General features: G+C 25.9%; 1 protein-coding gene and 1 long non-coding RNA gene across 4 annotated transcripts in view; both read left to right on the top strand.

Moving 5' to 3' along the window:
* Positions 1 to 480: 480 nt before the first annotated feature.
* LOC135932086 (uncharacterized) lies at positions 481 to 1,555 on the top strand. The gene is made up of 8 exons (XR_010573282.1): positions 481 to 609; positions 657 to 728; positions 780 to 860; positions 911 to 982; positions 1,034 to 1,114; positions 1,165 to 1,236; positions 1,288 to 1,363; positions 1,410 to 1,555. It is a non-coding gene; the product is annotated as an uncharacterized LOC135932086 (long non-coding RNA).
* Positions 1,556 to 2,625: 1,070 nt separating this feature from the next.
* Positions 2,626 to 21,906, top strand: part of LOC135922532 (protein spinster homolog 1-like) — a 33,825-nt gene continuing 14,544 nt past the window's right edge. The window contains exons 1-3 of one of the 3 annotated variants that reach the window (XM_065456909.1): positions 2,702 to 2,723; positions 8,473 to 8,725; positions 16,268 to 17,192. In XM_065456909.1, the coding sequence (XP_065312981.1) occupies positions 16,460 to 17,192 (733 nt within the window). In that variant the 5' untranslated portion in view covers positions 2,702 to 2,723; positions 8,473 to 8,725; positions 16,268 to 16,459. Of the gene's footprint in view, positions 2,808 to 8,472; positions 8,726 to 16,267; positions 17,193 to 21,906 lie in introns of all 3 variants that reach the window. The other 2 variants (XM_065456908.1, XM_065456910.1) reach the window with 2 other exon arrangements.

Here is a 21,906-nt window from a genome sequence, read left to right as displayed (position 1 = left end):
CAAATAGAAATGACAAATGTTAGATTTATTTAACAATTTATCAACGAATCGAATAAATGATTATAAAACAAATAATTTATTATTCGTATAAATAGGCCTACTTTATATAAATATATAAATATTACTTTAGATATATTTAAATATTTTATATTTAATTAAATATTCATAAATATATATTGCATAAATTATAATATAAATATTTTAAAATTTATTAAATTTAAATGTTAAATGTGTCTTGTTTGTATTTACCATATTTCTTTTTTTGGGAGGGCCTCCTTTGATCGTATTATTTTGATCGTAAAATGGTACCTTTGTCCATTTCAGGTCAAAATGGTCGATTTTTTAATTCATATGAATTTATATGCACGTAATTTTTCTAATTCTTTATATCAGATTAATGTAGTAATGTATACCTATTAATAAACATATATCAATGTATTATTTATTAGATAATGAAGAGGTACTGATTTTGGGAGGGCCTCCTTTGATCGTATTATTTTGATCGTAAAATGGTACCTTTGTCCATTTCAGGTCAAAATGGTCGATTTTTTAATTCATATGAATTTATATGCACGTAATTTTTCTAATTCTTTATATCAGATTAATGTAGTAATGTATACCTATTAATAAACATATATCAATGTATTATTTATTAGATAATGAAGAGGTACTGATTTTGAATGCCTTTAATTGATGGAAATAGAAGCAACTATAAATATGATTACAACGTATACCTATTAATAAACTGATAAAAATGATTAAAATTTATTATTTATTAGATAATGAAGAAAGAAGAGCTACTGATTTTGAACTCCTTTAAATAATGGAAATATTTTTCTAATTCTTTATATCAGATTAGTGTAATAATGTATACCTATTAATAAACATATATCAATGTATTATTTATTAGATAATGAAGAGCTACTGATTTTGAATGCCTTTAATTGATGGAAATAGAAGCAACTATAAATATGATTACAATGTATACCTATTAATAAACTGATAAAAATGATTAAAATTTATTATTTATTAGATAATGAAGAAAGAAGAGCTACTGATTTTGAACTCCTTTAAATAATGGAAATATTTTTCTAATTCTTTATATTAGATTAGTGTAATAATGTATACCTATTAATAAACATATATCAATGTATTATTTATTAGATAATGAAGAACTACTGATTTTGAATGCCTTTAATTGATGGAAATAGAAGCAACTATAAATATGATTACAATGTATACCTATTAATAAACTGATAAAAATGATTAAAATTTATTATTTATTAGATAATGAAAAAAGAGCTACTGATTTTGAACTCCTTAAATAATGAAATATTTTTCTAATTCTTTATATCAGATTAGTGTAATAAAGTATACCTATTAATAAACATATATCAATTATTTATTAGATAATGAAGAAAGAAGAGCTACTGATTTTGAACTCCTTAAATAATGGAAATAGAAGCAACTGATAAATATGATTAAAATTTATTATTTATTAGATAATGAAGAAAGAAGAGCTACTGATTTTGAACTCCTTTAAATAATGGAAATGGAAGCAATGGATAAATATGATTACAATTTATTATTTATTAGATAATTATAACTTATAAATAAAATTAATTGATAATTTGGTCAGAATATTATATTTTATTATACATCTATATTATAATTATACATAAGTTTTAAACAAATAAATATTTATTTATAATTTTTAAATTATATTGAGTAATTAGATTTTGAATATTCTTTTCTTTTGTTATATATTATCCATCATGATACAAGCACAAATTCCCTTTTGAAGTTGGAATATATTGTATATCTAAAAATTACAGTGTCAAAATATAAATTATTTATAATCAGATTATGTAAATGTAATAATCAGATTATGTAAATGTAATAATATAATTTATTTACTTAAATTTTCATTGTTGGAATTATGTAAGTCTAATAAAATTCCTGCATTGTTAATGTCTTCCAAGTCTAATTATATTAAAATATATTTTAAAAAAAATATTTGTAATCTACTTGTAAAAGTAGTTTGATTATTAGTGTGGTTAAATGCAAAACTTTGTATTTGGGCCACATTTGTTAATATATCTAAAAAAATGTTTATTAATTTATACAATTATTTTTGTTACTTGAAATTGGAGGGTAAAAGTTATCTCTAGTAATATTTGGGGCTGTATATGTTGTGGTTGTATTTGTTGAATTGTATTAGCTTGTTTATTCAAAAATAATTATTTTGTTTGTTACTTATTGATTACTAGATGAGCTACTGGGTTGGCTAATATTCTGATCTATATTACACTGAGAATCTTTATCTAAATTAATGTATGTAATCTAGATAAGTTTAGTATTAAATATACCTTCAGCTGTTAGATGATTTTGTGTCACTCTAAAAAAATATTTTTTTAAAAATCAAATTAAATATATCATACTTTGTAATGATTCATTTCTTCTTTTAAAAAATAGTCTTAAATTATCAGCTACAGTATTAAGCATAATGTTTTTAAATGATTTTAATTTACCGCGATTAAATAGACCAATCAGAAAAAAATGGACAAAATTTACGATCAAATGACTTTACGATCAAAGTTAGGCAAATCTTTTTTTTCACTCAAAATCAGCTGTGGGAATATTTCAGCACCGAACCTATTTTTATTGCATTTTTAATAAAAATGTTAAATATGAATTCATTCTTAATTCTATTTTCTATTGTAGTAAATGTTAATTTATAATGACTAAATTATATATTTTTTAACAATAAATTAGATGTAGATTAATATTTAGAGTTTTACATAGAAGTAATAGACAATTCTGAATATATTGATTTTTAAAGTTTTTTTTTTGAATTTTTAATAAAATTATTTTGATATTTGTCCTACATTTTTTTTATTTAATATAAATTTTTTTAGTTTTAATTACTTCCAAAATTAATTTTTAATAAAATGTAATCTACATATTTATACACCTACAAAAATGGCATTTTCTCTTTAGGATATATCTGATACTGTGTTATCTTAAATTTTATAAATATTTTTGGTTTAAATTTTTAAATTGAGTCAAATTTTATACTTTGATATTATTTAAGTTCTCTTAAAAGATTTTTTTATGCATTCCAAAAAAAGTATAAAATATCAGACATCTATCATGGGAGAGGGGTATAGGGCAAGATTATAATTGAGATTGGAGGGGATATATAGTTATAAAGACTAATCATATAAATAAAATTGAAGGAGGTAGTGAGTATGATCTAATTTTATTTATTTAATAATTTTGTTTTGTAGAAGAGGGTAGGGAGGTAAAATTTAGAATAAATAGGGGGTAAAGTATTTTTTAGGGTGGAGGGGTAAATTATCATAGGCTTAAGGGTTTGTAAAAAAAGCTGCATGATATATATAAATTTTAAAAAGATGATCAAAGCATATTTATGGCTTACTATATTCATCTTTAATCTATGTGTTTGACAAAAAAGTTAAATCAGCTGAGATTCAAGAAAGAAAATATTTAAACTATTGAAATTTTAATAAAAAATTTTTTTATTTCCCACTTTCCAGGTAGTCCAATTTCCCTTCTAATCCCCTTTCATTTTTGATGGTCCTGGGCATCTCACCACTATCCTAGCCTAACATTTTTATATCACTATCTACCACATAAACTTCTCTTTTGTCACTCCTATTCATTCAGTTGTCCTTCTCAGTCTATTTTTTCTCATTGGCATCATGCCCATTATTATGTTTCATTCCTTTCAGTTATTTGCTTGTGTTGACCTACTTATTCATCTAATCAATCTCATCTGTTCTTTCCAACAGACTTTGTGTGTTTTCAGAGTTTTTATTGGTTTTCAAAATAAAAAATTAAAATTTTTGATCAGATTAAAATAAGAGCAATTTTTTCAAACTCTGACTGCCTTAATTTCTCATGTTCTTCCACTAGACAGAATGCAATGTCTAACATTCTCATACAAATTTTAGCATGCATACAAGGCTAGGGAATCATTTTTATTGGTTAGAATTGAAGACATCTCTATATCCTTGTCACTACTGCCGAGTCAATGCCCCCATCTGTGCTAAGTGCATTGTTTATATATTGCAACCTAATTGAACATTTGCAATTCAAATGGTATTGCGTAAATTGAACAATTTATAAATGAATAAAAATGCAAGCTGGTTTGCTTTTTTTGAAAATGCTCAATTAGGTCACAATATTTTCAATATCAAAATCAATCTATTCATCATCATCTTGCACCCTATTTGCATACTCTCTACAAACAAATGTTACACTTGCAAGGTGCATGTTTTCCTTTACACCTATTGCAAACCATTTACGACAGCAAATACAGTTGATAGAGTTTTTAGCAACACCCTTTCCACAACATGGCCAGGTCTTGAACCTTTTGATCTTTCCTAATCATTGGCCTTTTAACAAAAGTCACGGTTCAGTTTGTAACCAATTTTTAAAGAGTAAACTGAACTGTGGTACCGAATGTAAAGACCAAATAGAAGCATGGGCTACATATAAAGATGCCCAGGGTTCATACCCATTCTTTTTGGTTTTGAATACACCTATATTAAAATTTAAAAAATTTATTTATTTGCAAATATATGAATAATAAAATAAGACAAATAAAAACAGTGACTATATTATTTTTTATTTTAGAGTAATAATATAATTTCAATAAGATTTAATTTATTCCTCTGATAGATATTCCTTTTTAGAACCATGGCCCAATGCACGATAGATTGTATCATTTTTTATAATCTATTTCACTTAGTTACTGCGGTATTTAAAAAAATATAATTTAACAATTATAATTAATACAAATGAGTAATTATCAAAATATAAATAATTCTTATTGCAAATGCAATACTTTTATTAAAAATAATATAATATAAAAAATATATAAATAATTGTAATTAAGTTTTGCATATAAAAATTTAATGACCAAGAACATATTATAATCATATTGCAATTTTATGATTTGAATTTATAAAGAGAGGTCTACTTTTCTCTGAGATTTGGCTAATTCATTTAGAATCAAATTTTTATCTAGAATAATCTCCTTATAAATATTTAAAATGGCTAATCCATCTAAACGGCTTTCACCGATCTATTTCTTAAATAAGTTTTTAACCTTTTCAAAGTTGAAAAAGACCTTTCATTAGTGCAGGTATTAATTAAGGTAGCTAAAATAAAAAGCAGTGTTTTAATATCAGTCAGGGAATTTAAAGTGCAATTACATATGGAAAGGGCCTGGAAAAGCATTTTTTGGTCTTAAAGAATACCCTTGTCAAGATTTTTATACCAAAATTCGACATCACAAAAGTAATTTATCACTGATAAATCATCAGAATAAAACTCTGAAATTTTCCTAATATCTCCTCGCGTTTCAAGTGTATTCAGACTCAACCGGCAAAAGAAAATAAAATCTTTTTAAAATAAATTGTTACTAATAAATCTTTCCTTTAATTGAAATAAAAATGTATCAATAAGGGGAAAAAAAATATTTATTTTATAAAAATCCACAATCATAGATGCATCAATATTTAAGCGATTGGACTGTCTATAAACTACTCTAGGTTTAAACATTTCAATTCCAAACATATTAGCGATCTCCTTTACTTTCTCGTAGATTTCATAAACGATTTTTCTTTTATTTAAAAATAAAAAATTTTTAAAATTTTTAAAACTATCTAATTAGTTTAACAATATAAAATTTATTATCAAATTTATAAATATCTAATTTAACTATGCCAGAAAATATTTACAATATATTTAATATTTTACATATAATTTTTACTATATATTTTTAAATTATATGATAATTTAAAATTGAAAATTCTTATTTGTTTTTTAAAATATATTTAATTTTGATATCGTATATATTATTTTATTTCTAAATTGAACCCGTTTTTTAAATAAAATTACGCAAAATTTTTTTTTTGGGGGGGGGGGCGCCACTGTTGGAGGTAGATTTTTTAAAAATTTTTTTATTTTGTTTATATACTTTTTAAGTAAAAAAAATAAATTTTTAATAGGATCGAAGGGTCGAATATTTAACAAAATGATTTCGATCACGATCCTCAATTTAAGAGAATATCCCGGATAAATTGTCAAAATTAGGATGAATCCAGAATCGTCGATCCTTTGATCTTATCCTTTAACAACTCTGCATAATTCTAAAGAAATATATATTAATTTTACATTTATATGATTTTTCAAAATAAATTTTACTTTATTTTACAATAAAAGGATAGTATTATACAGGCGCGTACGCAGGAATTTTGTCTGGGAGGGGGGGGGGGATAATATAATTTTTTAAGAAATATTACAGTTATTTAAAAATATTAAGTAAAAATTTATTAGGACTTTTCTAATACAACAATTTTAAAATGTGAATTATAAAAAAATTATATATATAAACCGGCATTGAAAAACTAATATAAATGTGAATTATAAAATAAAAATATAACCACCATATGAATCAATGACCCAAAATTGAAATTTGAATATTTTTAGTCTTTAAAATTTATATATAAAGTATAAAAATATTCAAATGCTGGAAATATCACAAAAGGTTTCTTAGGAATAATTGTATTTTGTATATTTTGAGCTAATTTTTCAATTATCTCATCCTTGCTTGGCGTTAAATGCCTATGAATATTCAAAAGATCCAAACCACTCAATCTACTTTCAGAAGTTGTACTTCATTTCATATGTATGTTTTTCAGAGTTTGGCAGGCCCGGCCCCCAGGCCGGACCGTATTTTAATTTTTTAAAATTCGGGCCGGGCCCGAATTTTTTTTTAAAAAAAACACCCGGGCTGGGCCTAAAAATTTTTTTAAAAAAAATACCCGGGCCGGGCTGTATATTTTAAAACCAAATATTTGAAATCGCCATTATTAGCTATAAAAATCAAAAATAAATAAAATTTTAAAAAAAATTCGGGCCGGGCCTGAAAATTTTATTTTCAAAGAAGCCGGGCTGGGCCTAAAAATTTTTTGAAAAATAACCGGGTCGGGCCAAAAAAAAATTATGAAAAAAAATCTGGGGCCTGCAGGGCTCTGTTATTCTTCTTAAAAAAGAGAATGTTTTCTCATTAATTTGCTAATGGGGAGAGTTTCTAATATTTATATAACCATAATAATATATTGGGAATATAATCTAAAATGTGTTTGAAATAATTCAAAGCATCTATAGCATTTTTTGGGACTGTATCAACCATAGTTATTCAGCTAATAAGGCATCATAAGATACTTTAACATCTTCATGATAATAACAAATATTTTTTTTTTCTATCACCATCTGAAAAAGGTTGGGAAAGCTTTTGTGGAAGTAATATCTGCAGATTGGTAAGTCCTGCATGATGAATTAAAAACCATTCATTTATTTGGGTTATAAATGTATCTAAGAGAGGGGACATTTGTTTTATAATACTCTTCTACTGATCCTTTATTAATGTTTTGACGATGAGCTTGCTTGCTGCAAGTCGAGGGGGACAAATATTAAACACGTATAGCTCTGCTTTTGACTCAACAATAACATATAAAATATGAATCAACATTAGCTTGAGTTCTAATAAAATGCTCTGCGCTATTCTCATCTTAAAATGTCATGTTTTTGAAAAGCATTACATAAAATAGTTGTATAATTAAATAATACATTCTAATGAGAAAAAAAATTTGGAATAAGTATTGAATCCAATAATTTTCTTGCTTCTGAGGAAATATTTCTTTCAAGTTGTGATATTTCAGTAATAGCATTAATAATCGGCTCTTCTAACACCATAAAAGTTGTTACTGCCTGATGGCGGAGACTAGATCTCGGTGGACAAGCTTGCAATTTCTTTCTCCCTGTTAGACAAGGAGTTTCAGGGATAATTATTATTTGACTAGAAATTTAGATAAATATTACGCCACTAAAATTTAAAAATAATAGGTAAATATTACGCCAAGGAAAACTTGAAATTGAAATTAATTGATAAAATAAAGTAGATGAATGTGAAAAATAAATGTAATTAAATATATATATATATATGAGATAGGAATAAATATTAACAAATATATAAATTAATATAAACATTAATATTTTTGAAAAATATAATCCGGCATCTGCATTTTTTGGCTTTGGGGGGAAGGGATTTGTCCCCACCCCCCACCCCCCCCCCCCGTTTCGTACACGCCTGGTATTATAACATATCAATTTTGTATATGAATACGAACTAATAGATTCGGAAACTTCTTAATATTATTTTATTTTAAAAAGAGAGATTTTGAAATTATCTAATTATTTGGATTTCCTAAACTTAACATTTATATCATAGTTTAAACTATAACGTCATTAATGGTAAATAAAATTTAATTGAGTACATATAATATATCAATGATAGGAACTAAGTTTGTATATGAGTAAAGCGAATAAATAGATTCCGAAACTTCTTAATATTATGTATTATTTTATTCTAAAAAGACAATATATAATTTTATACCTGTCCAAAATTGGAGATATGTTACAAATCACAACCCAGCCACGGAACCGATTTTATGGACGAAACCACCAAGGTTCGGTTCAGAGGAATCCGTACCATTGACATTTACTGATTTGGGCAATTACGAACAATAGTCAAAATAAAACCCAGATTATTACCCCCGCCTCCATTCCATTTTTATGCACGCCAAAATGTGAGAGGCTAGAGACGCAAAATAGATGACTAGAATCAATAGTAGGGTTGCAAAAATCGTGATTTTTTTAACAAAATAGATTTTTTGATTTAAATCGCGATTTTTTTGATGCACATCGCGATTTTAAACCAAATATTTCAAATTTTATTTAAATAATTAACTAAGATTGTAAAATATCGTTTTTTTAAATTTCAGTTTAATATTATCTTGCAAGTAAAACAATTGAGCCAACATATAGCAAGAAAATCATTTTATTATCATCAATATATAATAATATCCAATCAGAAATATATTCATAAAATAACATCAAATAATTATAATAAAAAAAATGACATACTCTCAGCTGGAAGACCAAGCTTCCTAACAAAAAACCATTATCCTTTGTTACAATACTAATGAATCCACTAAAAAAAAACTTCAAAAAATCACTTTTGATTGACATTTCATGTATAACATTATATATATATAAATATATAACCAAAATACAAAATTACAACACGCCCACCCTTCAGAAACCACGTGTTACATTTTTTAAAAAATATATAATTTATTTTCTAAGATATTCTTCATTTTTCATATAATTTTCCCGAAATTCGCTTCATTTCTCATCAGTTATTTGATATCATCTTCTCATAATCTTTTCAGGCCTTTTCATTGAGTCATAGCTCTTGGTCATCACTGCTCCAAATTTACACCATTTTTCATCTCCAACACCTCAGTGGTTAAATGAAACATATAATGGGTTAAATGAAACATATAAGGGATTAAATGAAACATATATGACATATATTTCTTTATCAAAGATTAGCAATCAAAATATATATTATATATAACTACAATTCCTTTACATATACGTAATTAATGTGATATTTTGTTTAAAAAATTTTTGATTTAAAAAAAAATCATCAGATGTAATATTTTTAACATAATCATTGAACATTGGTAAACATAAAAAAAATATAATTTTGGTGACTGATAAAAACTACATATATTACATAAAACTACAATTTTGTTATGTATTCATAATTAATGGCATAATCGCATGAAAACTATATAAATTACATGTAACTAAATAGAATATTTTGATTTTCAAAAAAAAAATTTTAATTGTTAAAATAAAATAAAGACAGAAATATTATTACAATTGTTGGACAGGTAATATTGTAAAATCTAATAAAAATGAAAAAAAAATTGAATTTAAAAGTTTTATAAATTATCATTTCAAACAATCTTAATTATAACTTTACATTCAAAAAATTTATTTAATTGTAAAATGCATCACCTCTAGCATTTAACAATAAATAATCATATATGTTTCAACAATGATAACATTTAATTTACATTTAAATATATATCACCTATATATACTTATCACTTAAAATTAAGTACTTTTTCTGTTTAATTCAAATTAAACTCAAATATATTATATATATTTATCAATCACCATTAAATATTTTATATGTCTAATTCCAATTAAACCTCAAATATATCACATATATATTGATGACAATTAAATGCTTTATATATTTAATTCAAATTAAATTTCAAATATATCCCATATATATTTATCTATTACAATTAAATACAATATATATTTAATTTCAATTAAGCCTCAAATATATCACATATGTATATATTTATCCATCACAATTATATGTTTAATTCCCATCAAATATATCACATATATATATATTACATATTATATATGTCTAATTCCAATTAAACCAATGTTAACATATCATTTGATATTATGTATCCAACTCACCTACAAACTTTATTTCAAATTTAGTTCTATTTATGACACTAACTTACCCACCAATCTCTTCAAAATAAGGTTAAAATTCAATTTACAATACTAATAATTGTAATGAGTTCCCTTTTAATTTTAGATTACCTCAGTAACTATAATTTCATTTGTATGATACCAAAATTTTATCAAAATTATTTCCCTTTCTGATCACTCAATTTATGAGCACTATATTAAACACTCAAATATTTTATATAAATTTTTACAACTTCAATTGACCACAGCCAAATTAATAATATTTAAACATTAATAGAATTGGACTATTCATCATAATATATCCTATTAATTAGAACTGGACTAAAAATGGACCAACACAATGTCTACATGGCCGGGGTGGGTAGGAGACAAATGTCTCCAAAATTTTGGCATTTTGGTGGGTAGGTATTTTTTGGGGTTGATATTTTTTTGAGGGGGTAGACATTAATTTTTGGAGACATTGATTTTTGGGGGGTAGTTTTTCACTTGAATTATATTCTTTTTAAATTCAATAATTGATACGATTTTGATTTTATTCTGATAAATGTCAATTAAAAAGAAACAAATAATAAGAAACTATAAATTTTTTTCTTTTTAAATTTTAAGCCTTTTTATTATTTTTTAGCATAATATTTTACAATTTCACACGTAAAATATTAATATTATTCTTATTTGCTAATTTCCTAAAAGTATAGAGGTTAACATATATATATGATCAATTTTAATATAAATTTCAATAAGAGTATAATAAATCATTTAAAATTTAACAAATTATTTATTTAATAATTAGCAAACATTCAAAGTTATTGAAGATTCCCAAATTATATTTTCTTCTCTAATTAATCCCAAAGGAGTTACCCAAACAGCTTTTCAATTCAATTATTAGCAAGAATTAGAGATTTAATTATTTTTTCTAGCCTAAATAGGACTGAAAGGAAGTAAAAAAAATTTGTTGTGTGATTATAAATGGAAGCTTATTATAAGATTATTTTTATTAATATCACTGTATATTTTGTAGGGGGGTTTGCCTCCATTAAATTTTCTGCCATGTAGACGCTGGACCAACATACATATCTCATTTTATAAATTTTTATAAATTAATTTGTATCTTTAACATGCAATTTTACTGGTCTTACATTTCTTATCCTTTAATTTCCTTATCAACAATTTAAATCATTATTTAAATCATTGATATAAAAACAACTTTTACTTAATTTACATTGCGTTGTGTTTATTATTAATCCATATCTTCGGATCCTGAAGCCATCGGCAACATTAAAAAACAATTGAACCAACATATATCAAGAACATTATTTTATTATCATCAATGTATATATATCCAATCAGGAATATATTCATAAAATAACACATCAAAAAATAATCATAATTAAAAAAATTGACATACCCTCAGCTGGAAGACCAAGCTTCCTAACAAAAAACCGTTATCCTTTGTTACAATAAAAATAATTAAAAAATCCACTAAAAAAAAACTCACTTCAAAAGATCACTTTTGATTGACATTTCATATATAATATTATATATATATATAAATATATTACAAAAATACAAAACTACAACAGCAAGTAAAGTACTAATGCTCAAGGGAACACGTCAGGAAATTGCTGAAATATTAAATAATGGTATATGTTGTAATTTGATATTTTTCAAATAAAGAGCCGATCAATGCAGCTAATATGACAAAAATGATGGAGGATTTGAAAAGAAATAATTCAAAATTATATAATAACCTATGGGTGTAGTGCTCATTTTTTAAGTCTACTATCAAAAGATTTGGAAAATGGGAACAAATAGTTAGCATGGTAAAGTATTTCAAAAAATCAGTTTGCAAGTTTCAAACTGAAACAAGAGGGAGGGCGATCTCTTGTCACTCCATATGATGTTCGTTGGAACTCAGAATAGATAGTTTAGATGCCTATATAACTGAATTGATAAAAAAAATTTAATATGTGAAAGCAATCAAAATAAAATCGATATTGCTTTTTTAAAAAATTGAAATATTACACTCAAAAGAGCTGCTGAGGATATTGAAATCTTAAAACCAATTGCTAAATGTTTAAAAATTTTAGAAAGAAATAAATCAAATATTTCAGACATAGTATATTATTCGACAAAATTTCACCTCCTTACATGTTAAAAAATAAGTAGTTATCAACTTTCATCATTTCCTAAACGATACAATCAAGCTTTAACTCCTCACTTTTTATCCTACCGATTAAATCCGAAATATCATTCAAATTTAACAACCAATAAAATGGAAACGGCAATTGGAATGCGGAACACTGACATTTTATCTATCTTGGTAAAGTTTCAAGCAAGATCAGACTTATTTACTAAAATTATGTTTTCGGATAATATAGTAAATAAAGGAAACCCTATTGAATGGTGGATGGCTCAAGGAAATTTTCTAAAGGATGTAAATATTTTAAAAATCATAAAACAACTATTTATTGCATTTTCACCATGCGCTTCAGTCAAGATAGTATTCTCGTAGGGAGTTGTTTACTCGAAGCTTAGGAATTGGTTAGGAACAGAAAAGGCTGGAAAATTTGTTTTTTTAAGCAATTAAATTCTAATACCAATGTCTACGATATTGATAAAATAAATTTTAAAATATGTGTAGATTCTTTATATTAGTTTTGTTTTATATTTAGAATATTAAATAATTTTTCACCATTGCGATTAGGATCAGCAGTTATTTTTCTACTATGTCAAAAAATGAAATAAAACATAAACTATTTTGTCTAACAAGTGGTAATTACTAGTGCAATTTGGTTATTTATTTTAGATTTGCTTATCTGAGCCCTTATCTTTCGCTATTTTAAATTTTGATTTAAATCATTGATTTTTAAAAAAAAATCGAGGTGATTTAAATCTGATCTAAATCGGCCAACCCTAGTCAATAGCATTTAACTTATACTATAAGACACAAATATTATTTACACTTAAGTTAGGTAGGAGGGTACCATCACACATGAAGATCTAATACTAACAAAATTATGCAACGAGGAGAAAAATTCGAATGCATGTATTAAATTCCCCTTTTCTGGGATTGAATGAATACAATTATTCCTTTGATCTTGATTGAAATTGAGTTATCCGGGTGGTATATATTATAAGAGACAAGCAAAATCAATTTCTTTTAAGAAAGTCTGCCCGAGAGGTCAAATTTTTTTAGACCTAGGCGACTCATAGTCCGAATTAAAAAAAAACGTATAGGGAAAAAATTTCAAGCTCAAAATATTCATTTTATTCGTAAATGTTCAGCAATTTGATAATTTAATTTTTTTAAATTTATTTATTACAAAATATGCTATGGTATGATTTCCCACCTCCTGACTCTTAAAAACTTTTCTTATTGTTTAAATTCATCTAATAATTGTTTGTGATATTTGATCAGGCAAAAAGGGAAGAATAGTAAAGTATAGCATTAATATTTTATGGCCACCGGCTAGGCCCATATTTTATTAACGATGTTCCTGGTCTGTCGGACTCTTAATATTATATTTATTACTAAATTGTATGATAATACACCATCTTACGGTAATATCTTGAAATTTAAAATGTAATTATAATTATTTTTAATATAATTATATTAAAGGATTTAAACTATTTATTAAGAGATAAAAGAAAATACAACTATTAATGAATATCTCTTTATTATTGAATATATCTAATAATTTAATTTTTATAAGTTATTTATATCATAAGAAGATGAATCTCATTTCAATTAATTGAGTATATATCAAATATTTACCTAACATTTGCAGTTTACCTAGGCATTTGCAGTTTAGTCAAACCTATGCAATTTAATTTTTTACGCTCTTACTCAATTAGTTCCGAAGATATGGCGGGTCAAAGCTAAAAATTGACGTCCTTCCTAATGAAAAATCCAATAAAAATAAAGAAATTTAAAATAAATGATAAAGTTTATAATTTAATTTTTTTTTAAAATATCTCAGGTGTTTTTTCCATTCCGGAGAAAGTAAGGGTTAGATTTTAATATGTACTTAAGCATAAAATATTTTAAAAATTGTTTTATATGTTTATTAAAATCAATATAAATTTATATTGAAAAATATTAGGTTGGGATAACCATTGTTTTTCAAAGTTATTTAATTTTTTCAATTTTTTAACGATAAAAAAGTCATTATAGGTGGAGATATGCTACAAATATCTAAATATTATTTGTAACATTCGAATTAAGAAGAAATTCACTTGCTTAAAAGATTTAATAAGACATACGTAATAACTGACATATACATACGGCTATTCCACTAGGTCTGTGAACTATTGAAACATAATTTATTCAAATGCTCACGGAGGTAAAGTGGAAAATATTCCTTATCAAAATAGGAAATTTAGATTGAATAGAATTAATGTCATAACTTGTTTGTACAATAATTTGGTGGTTAGCGTTGTAGATAAAAATGAAATAGCATAAAAGGCACAAGTTAGCTTTCTGTATTATCATGGACCTTCTCCATCCTTCATTTTTCTACCTAATGAAGATAAATTATATATTTCTAACATTATAGGAACTTAAGGCTGTGTCCTGGTTCGATTTAATTTTGATACTTAATTGCTGTTTAGTCTAGATTAAATAGTTTTTGAACCAGAACAACCTAATTTGGCTTATTTTAAGTATTTGGTATTGTTATTTTTCATATTTATTATCTCGTTTTTTTTGTTTTTTCGTTTTATTTATATTTTTGAAATAATTTTTCTTTTGCTTTTAGTCTATGTTTAGGAATGAGTCGAGCCAATATACATCCCACAAATAGCAAATCATATTGCGTTTTTTAAATGTTTATAAGCGCAAAACAGAAAAAACGGAAATGTAATTAATTTACACGCTACCATTTGAAATTTATTATTTGCGTCTGCAACGCAGCGTTGTTCATACTACTAAACCTTATAAAGTAATCTTATGCCAATATTAAAATTTGCTTCTTTTGTTAGTTCTAAATATTTAATAAAAAAAAGCATGATTTTCTAATTTTATTAATAGAATGTAAAAGAAAAATTTTAGCAGTAATATATATAGTCCTGTTCAACTGAAGAATTATCTAAAATATGGACCCGACCCAGGCCTGAAAATATTAATGCTATATTTCTTTACTATTCTTCCCAAATATCAGAAGCAATTTTAAGATGAATTTAAAAAATAAGAAAGAGAAATAGTTACTAATTCCATAGCATATTTTGTAATAAATAGAATAAAATAAATAAACATAATTAAATTATCAAAATTGCTGAATAATAATTTAATGCATAACACTAAAATAGAGAATAAAATAAATATTTTGAGTTTGAGATTCTTTTCCTTTACGTTGTTTTTCCAATTGCCGTGAAGCGCTTAGATCCAAAAAAATTGCCATCTCGAGGTGTCAAGGTTAAAAAATTGATTTAGCTGGCCTCTATAATATATACCACCCAGATAAATCTCAAAAATATAATCAAGGAATCATGGTATTCATTCAATCCATTTAGTAAATATAAATAATCACATATTTTCATTTGAATGCCATTACCATTTCTTTTTATAATTATTAATTAATTCACATGGAATTTAATTAAACAATATAAAAACTTGCAACTAATAAATAAAAAAGATCATTTAATTAGTATAAAGTTTCTCTATTATATAATTTTAACTCTATTATAATAAATAAATATAACACATTTTTAAAAGTATTTATACAATTAGTCATGGCATTTACATTTATTGTCAATTTTATTTACAACGTCGCCTTCCGTATAGTATTTACAATATTTTTAGTCATACATTCATTGAATTTGACCAGGATACGTTTGAACTCTCTTATGGAACCCGGTATTAACTCTCACAATATACTCCATCTTCTATCGCCTCTAATTCAAATAGTCCAGAATTTTTATTGCCTACGAAATTGTGACAATAACTGATTGCCCTAGTCTGTATAAAATATACAATGATAATAACATTTTGGAGATGAATTTACTTCGTTCATTCACTCATTTTTTTCAGCAACCGACCTACGTGACCGTTCTCATATTATGCTTTATAAATCTTCTGAATTACGCGGATCGCTACGCCGTTGCTTCTGTTCTTGTAGACTTGGAGACCTTTTTTGGTTTGGACAACCGATCAGCTGGTCTCATCCAGACAGTGTTCGTATGCTGTTACATGCTGTTCGCTCCGATCGCTGGTTACCTCGGGGATAGACGCGATCGCAAGAACATAATAATATCGGGTGTCTCCGTTTGGTGCCTCACCACCTTGGCCTCCTCCTTTGTGACAGCCTCAGGATTTTGGGCATTTTTACTTTTGCGATCTCTAGTGGGTCTCGGCGAAGCCAGTTATTCCACCGTGGCCCCCACAATATTTGCCGACCTTTTCCCGCCCACCAACGCCAACAATAATAGTAACGATGCTAGATTGATTTGCCTCAGCCTTTTTTACTTCGCCATCCCCGTGGGTAGCGGGCTAGGCTACATATTTTCTTCCTGGTTAGCCCACGCGACGGGCACATGGGTTTGGGGCCTGCGAACTACACCCCTTCTCGGTGCCATCCTCATTATTATTTTCAAGGCCAAAGTCAATAATATACCACCATCTGCCAAGAGAATGAGCGCCGAAAATGTCGAAGGGAACGGGAATGATGACAAAATTACCCCAAATATCGGTATAGATGACGTTAAGATGGTCGAAGATATTTATTCAAGTTTATTTTTTTTTATGATTCAGTATACGGGAGAATAGGACGGGATGACAACTGGGGTAAAAAAAAGTAAATGTCTCTTCCATGTTTCCTAAGCAGATATAACAATAATTTGTCTATAATATTAGAAATATATAGTTGCAATAAAATTTTATGCATAATTTTTTATTATTTATTTAAACTTATATATATTTTTTTAAATTCATTTTCAAAAATGGTGTGATAACTGTCCAAACCTCTTCATTTTATTAAAATACATTATTTGACCAAATTTGAAATATTTACTTATTAAAGTTAAAACGTTGGCGAAAAAAATTAAATAGCTCCCAAACTATTATATAAGCTTGGATTTTTTTGATTTTGTAATCTAATAATAAAGTTATTCAATGATATAATTATTTTTAGTTACCCCGTATCATATGTAACAAAAATCTAGCAGCAAAATATTTGCCATTTTGGCCTTTTGTTCTTGGATTTATAAATCTTCGACGGTTTCCATAACCTTATAAATGGGTTGTAATGAAATACTGTATTTTATTTGTTAAAAGGAAAAACTTATATGCTTTAGAACGTTCAAGAAGCATATAAGTAAATGAGATATTTATGGAACAAGGAAGAAATTGTAATACTGATTAACTAATTATTTAACAAACCCAATGGCTGGCAATATCATAAAAATAAATATAATATCTTTTTACATTATGGCGTTATCACTATCTATCAAACTATTGGTGATCTGCATCGGGCCTTTTCAAGCCCCCCGAATTTTTTAAAAAAATTTGTCCAGTCCGGCCGATCCCAAACGAAATTTTTTTTATTTATCCCGAAGAGCCCGACCCAAAATAAAAATTATTTGTTCGCCCAGCCAGGCCTGAATTTATTTAAATATTATAAATAAAAAATATTAGCGCTTTGTTTCTTGCAAGAATTTTAAAATATATCAATTTATTTGGCAAAATGTAATGATATATTTTAAAATTTAAGCCCGACGTAGCCTAGCCCGAAATTTTTAAAAAATTATTGGACTCGACCTAACTCGAACCTAAATTTTTTTTTAAAAATTTGCAGATATCTACTTACTATTATATTACACTTCTTAATGACGAATAAGAACAATAAACCTATTAATATTTTAAAAATCAAAATCAATCACTTTTTTATTTTATATATAACAAATCCAAGCTCTTAAAAAATAATATTTTATTAGTAAGCGTTAGAGATAAATAAAAAAACTAATAATCGATAATATTAAATTAAATTAATAATTTTTTTTAGAAACTCGGGAGAAGAAACCGAATCCCATTTTTGTGTTTAAATTCTTTAACTCATTTCAAAAAACCTTCGAATCTACTATAGATTATTTTAACAATCTAAAAGATCTAATAAAAAAACAAATATAAATTTGATGAAAATTTTAAGGGACAATTAATAAACGCTTAATAAAGAAACTTAGAACCAAATTGTTAATCGAAGATTAAATCATATTATCCGAATACGATTCTAAAGTTATTACACAGAAGAAATTTAAAAAATACTTGATAGCAAAAAACACCAATTTTATTCCCCATCGTAATCCATCGCCTTATGATAAAATCAAATGTCAGAATATCTATCAAAATATTTCTCATCCCCAAACAACAATATTCTAATAATTGTAACCAATCTTTTCATACTAATCAACAAGATTCTAATAATTATTATCAATATCCTTGCCTTAAAATATAATTATCAACATTTATTAATTCACATTAATGCAATCAAAATTTTAACACAAAGCGGAAATGCGTAAATTTTCGATAATTTACATTTGGAATACCATGACAAAATTTTATAAAAAAAAGATATACTCAGAAATTTTAAATTAAATTTGGAAATAACGTTAAGAATCATTCCCTTTTTATTAAAATTGTTTGGAAATATATTCCACCATATGTAGAAAACCTATTCTGTGATTTTTAGAGAATTTTATGTATATATATTATGATATAGCATTATGGTGAGAAACATTATAATTGCAGAATACTTAGAAGAAGAGGATCATAAAACTATAGATTTTTCCATTTTTTTTGTATATAAACTAATTAGAAAATTTGAATAAAATTTAAATCAAAGATAGCCAATTTAATTTTCAAGCAGGCGCGTACGCAGCGGGGGGGGGGGGCAGGTCAAAGCCAAAAAATGCAGATGCCGGATATATTTTTTGAAAATATTATTGTTTATATAAATTTATATTTGTTAATATTTATTCCTATCTCATATTAAATATATATTTAATTATATTTATTTATCACATTCATATACTAAATTATTTTATCAATTAATTTCGATTTCAAGTTTTCCTTGGCATAATATTTACCTATTATTTTCAAATTTTTGACGTCGTAATATTTATCTACCATTTTCAAATTTCTAGTCAAATAATAATTATTTGTGAAACTCCTAGGCCAACAGGGAGAAATAAATTGCAAGCTTGTCCAACGAGATAGATTCTCCGCCATCAAGCAGTAACAGCTTTTATGTAGTTAGAAGAGCCGATTATTAATGCTCTTACTGAAATATCACAATGGCCTGTAAGAAATATTTCCTCAGAAGCAAGAAAAAATTATTGGATTCAATGCTTATTCCAAATTTTTTTTCTCATTAGAATGTAGGGGAGACCAAATATAATGTGTTCCCGGGGTAGGTATTTCCTTCTCTAATAATTTAAAAATTAATAAAGTTTAAGATTTGAAATTTAAGCCAAATATGTATTTTAATAAGGTGCTTAAGTAGGTCAAAAAATGTTTCGGACAAAATTGCTCATGAAAAATTTTAAATGCAAATTTAAATTTCAATACCCAAAGTAACTTTTTAAAATTTTACATTTTCACTAATAACTTTTTTACTTTTTTTATATTCGTTGTTTGGACTTAATATTAATTCTAAATGATAAAAAATTTCCATTTTATCATATATAAAATTATTGACACAATTTATGGTAATTTAATATCTTAAAATTATATTTTAATTAATTGTGAAGACCTGGGAAAGGTTTTAGCGGGGTGCGTATTAGCCATTTTTAAGCAAGGATTAATTTGAATAAAAAAAATCCAACTAAATTTATAAAAACATTAGAAGCCACTAGTTTGTCTAGGACCACTAGTGACAATATGAAGATGATTGACTTATTTTTAGTAATTATATAACAGATTTAAGTGACAACAAGTACTTCCGGGCGACATATGTGATATAGATGAACCCTAATAAATTTAACATATTTGACAATTTATTTTTATTTATTTACTTAGAATCAACACTTTTATATAAATTTTTTTTAAAAATCTAAAAATAAAGAAGCGCTATGACAAGTAACGTGAAAGGACATAAAATTTAAATTATCATTTTTTTAAAATTTATATATTTTTTTATTAGATATTAATTTCTACCGTAGATAATTATATAAAGAATAAAATAACATTAAAATTATTTTGATAAGTTACTTCTCCTAATTTTCACAGCCTCTCAATTTTTTTTGGACAATTCGCCCCGGTCTCCCCTATTATTTAATTATACAATTATTTTATGTAATATTTTTCAAAAACATGACATTGACTTGATTAAGAAGATGAGAATGGCAAAGAGCATTTTATTAGAACTCAAGGAAATTAGGGTTAATGTTGATGAAGAATTTCATATTTTATATGTTATTTTTGAGTTAAAAGCAGAGCTATACGTGTTTAATATTTGTCTCCTCGACTTGCAGCAAGGCAAGCTCATCGTCAAAACATTAACATAGATCAGTAGAAGAGTATTATAAAACAAATGTCCCCTCTCTTAGATACACTTTTAACCCAAATAAATGAATGGTTTTTAATTCATCATGCAGCTCTTACCAATCTGCAAATATTACTTTCACAAAAGCCTTTTCAACCTTTTTCAGATAGTGATAGGAAAAAAAAATATTTGTTAAATTTTTATCATGAAGATGTTAAAGTATCTTATGATGCCTTATTAGCTGAATAACTATATTTAAAAGATTAACTATGGTTGATATAGTCCCAAAAAATGCTATGGATGCTTTGCATTATTTCAAACACATTTTAGATTATATTCCTCATGTATTAAAATGGTTTAACAACTCTTCCCATTAGTAAACTAATGAGAGAACTAAAAAAAAACCTACAAACACAAACTAAAACCTATCTAAAATCTACCCCAACCAAATCCTAGAAACTTAATCAAACTTTCTAAAAAACGAATCGTCAAGGATTATAGGAAATTATCAAATCAAAAGACAAATAAAACTACAATATAAATCCAACAATTTTATTCAAAAGAAAATTCATAATATCCGTAATTTTTATAAAAATTAATTAATTATCCACTAAAAAAAAATAATATTAACATATATTATATTACATCTAATTTTTCTATCCAATCAACCTTATTTTAATCGGTTGATTGGCATTTCGCGTAAACAAAAAAATATAAAATGTACGTATTTACAAATACGACATGCCACCCCTTTATGGGATCAGGGCATGTCGATAAACAAAAAATTTTTTTTTACATGTATAAAAAAAATGTTCATGCTCACCTTCATGTTAAATGAATATTCCTCACCCTAAGCCGACATGGGACTGCTCCAAAAATCCCCTGCACTAGTCGTCGGTAGAACCTCAGTAGCTATAGTAGCCATAGCTCTCTGCAACATATCTACCTCTCGATGTCCGCGAGA

This window comes from Gordionus sp. m RMFG-2023, chromosome 1 (assembly GCF_954871325.1).
Source record: "Gordionus sp. m RMFG-2023 chromosome 1, tfGorSpeb1-WG-v2, whole genome shotgun sequence".
NCBI lineage: Eukaryota > Metazoa > Nematomorpha > Gordioida > Chordodea > Parachordodidae > Gordionus > Gordionus sp. m RMFG-2023.
This window is presented reverse-complemented; position numbering and strand designations above follow the sequence as displayed.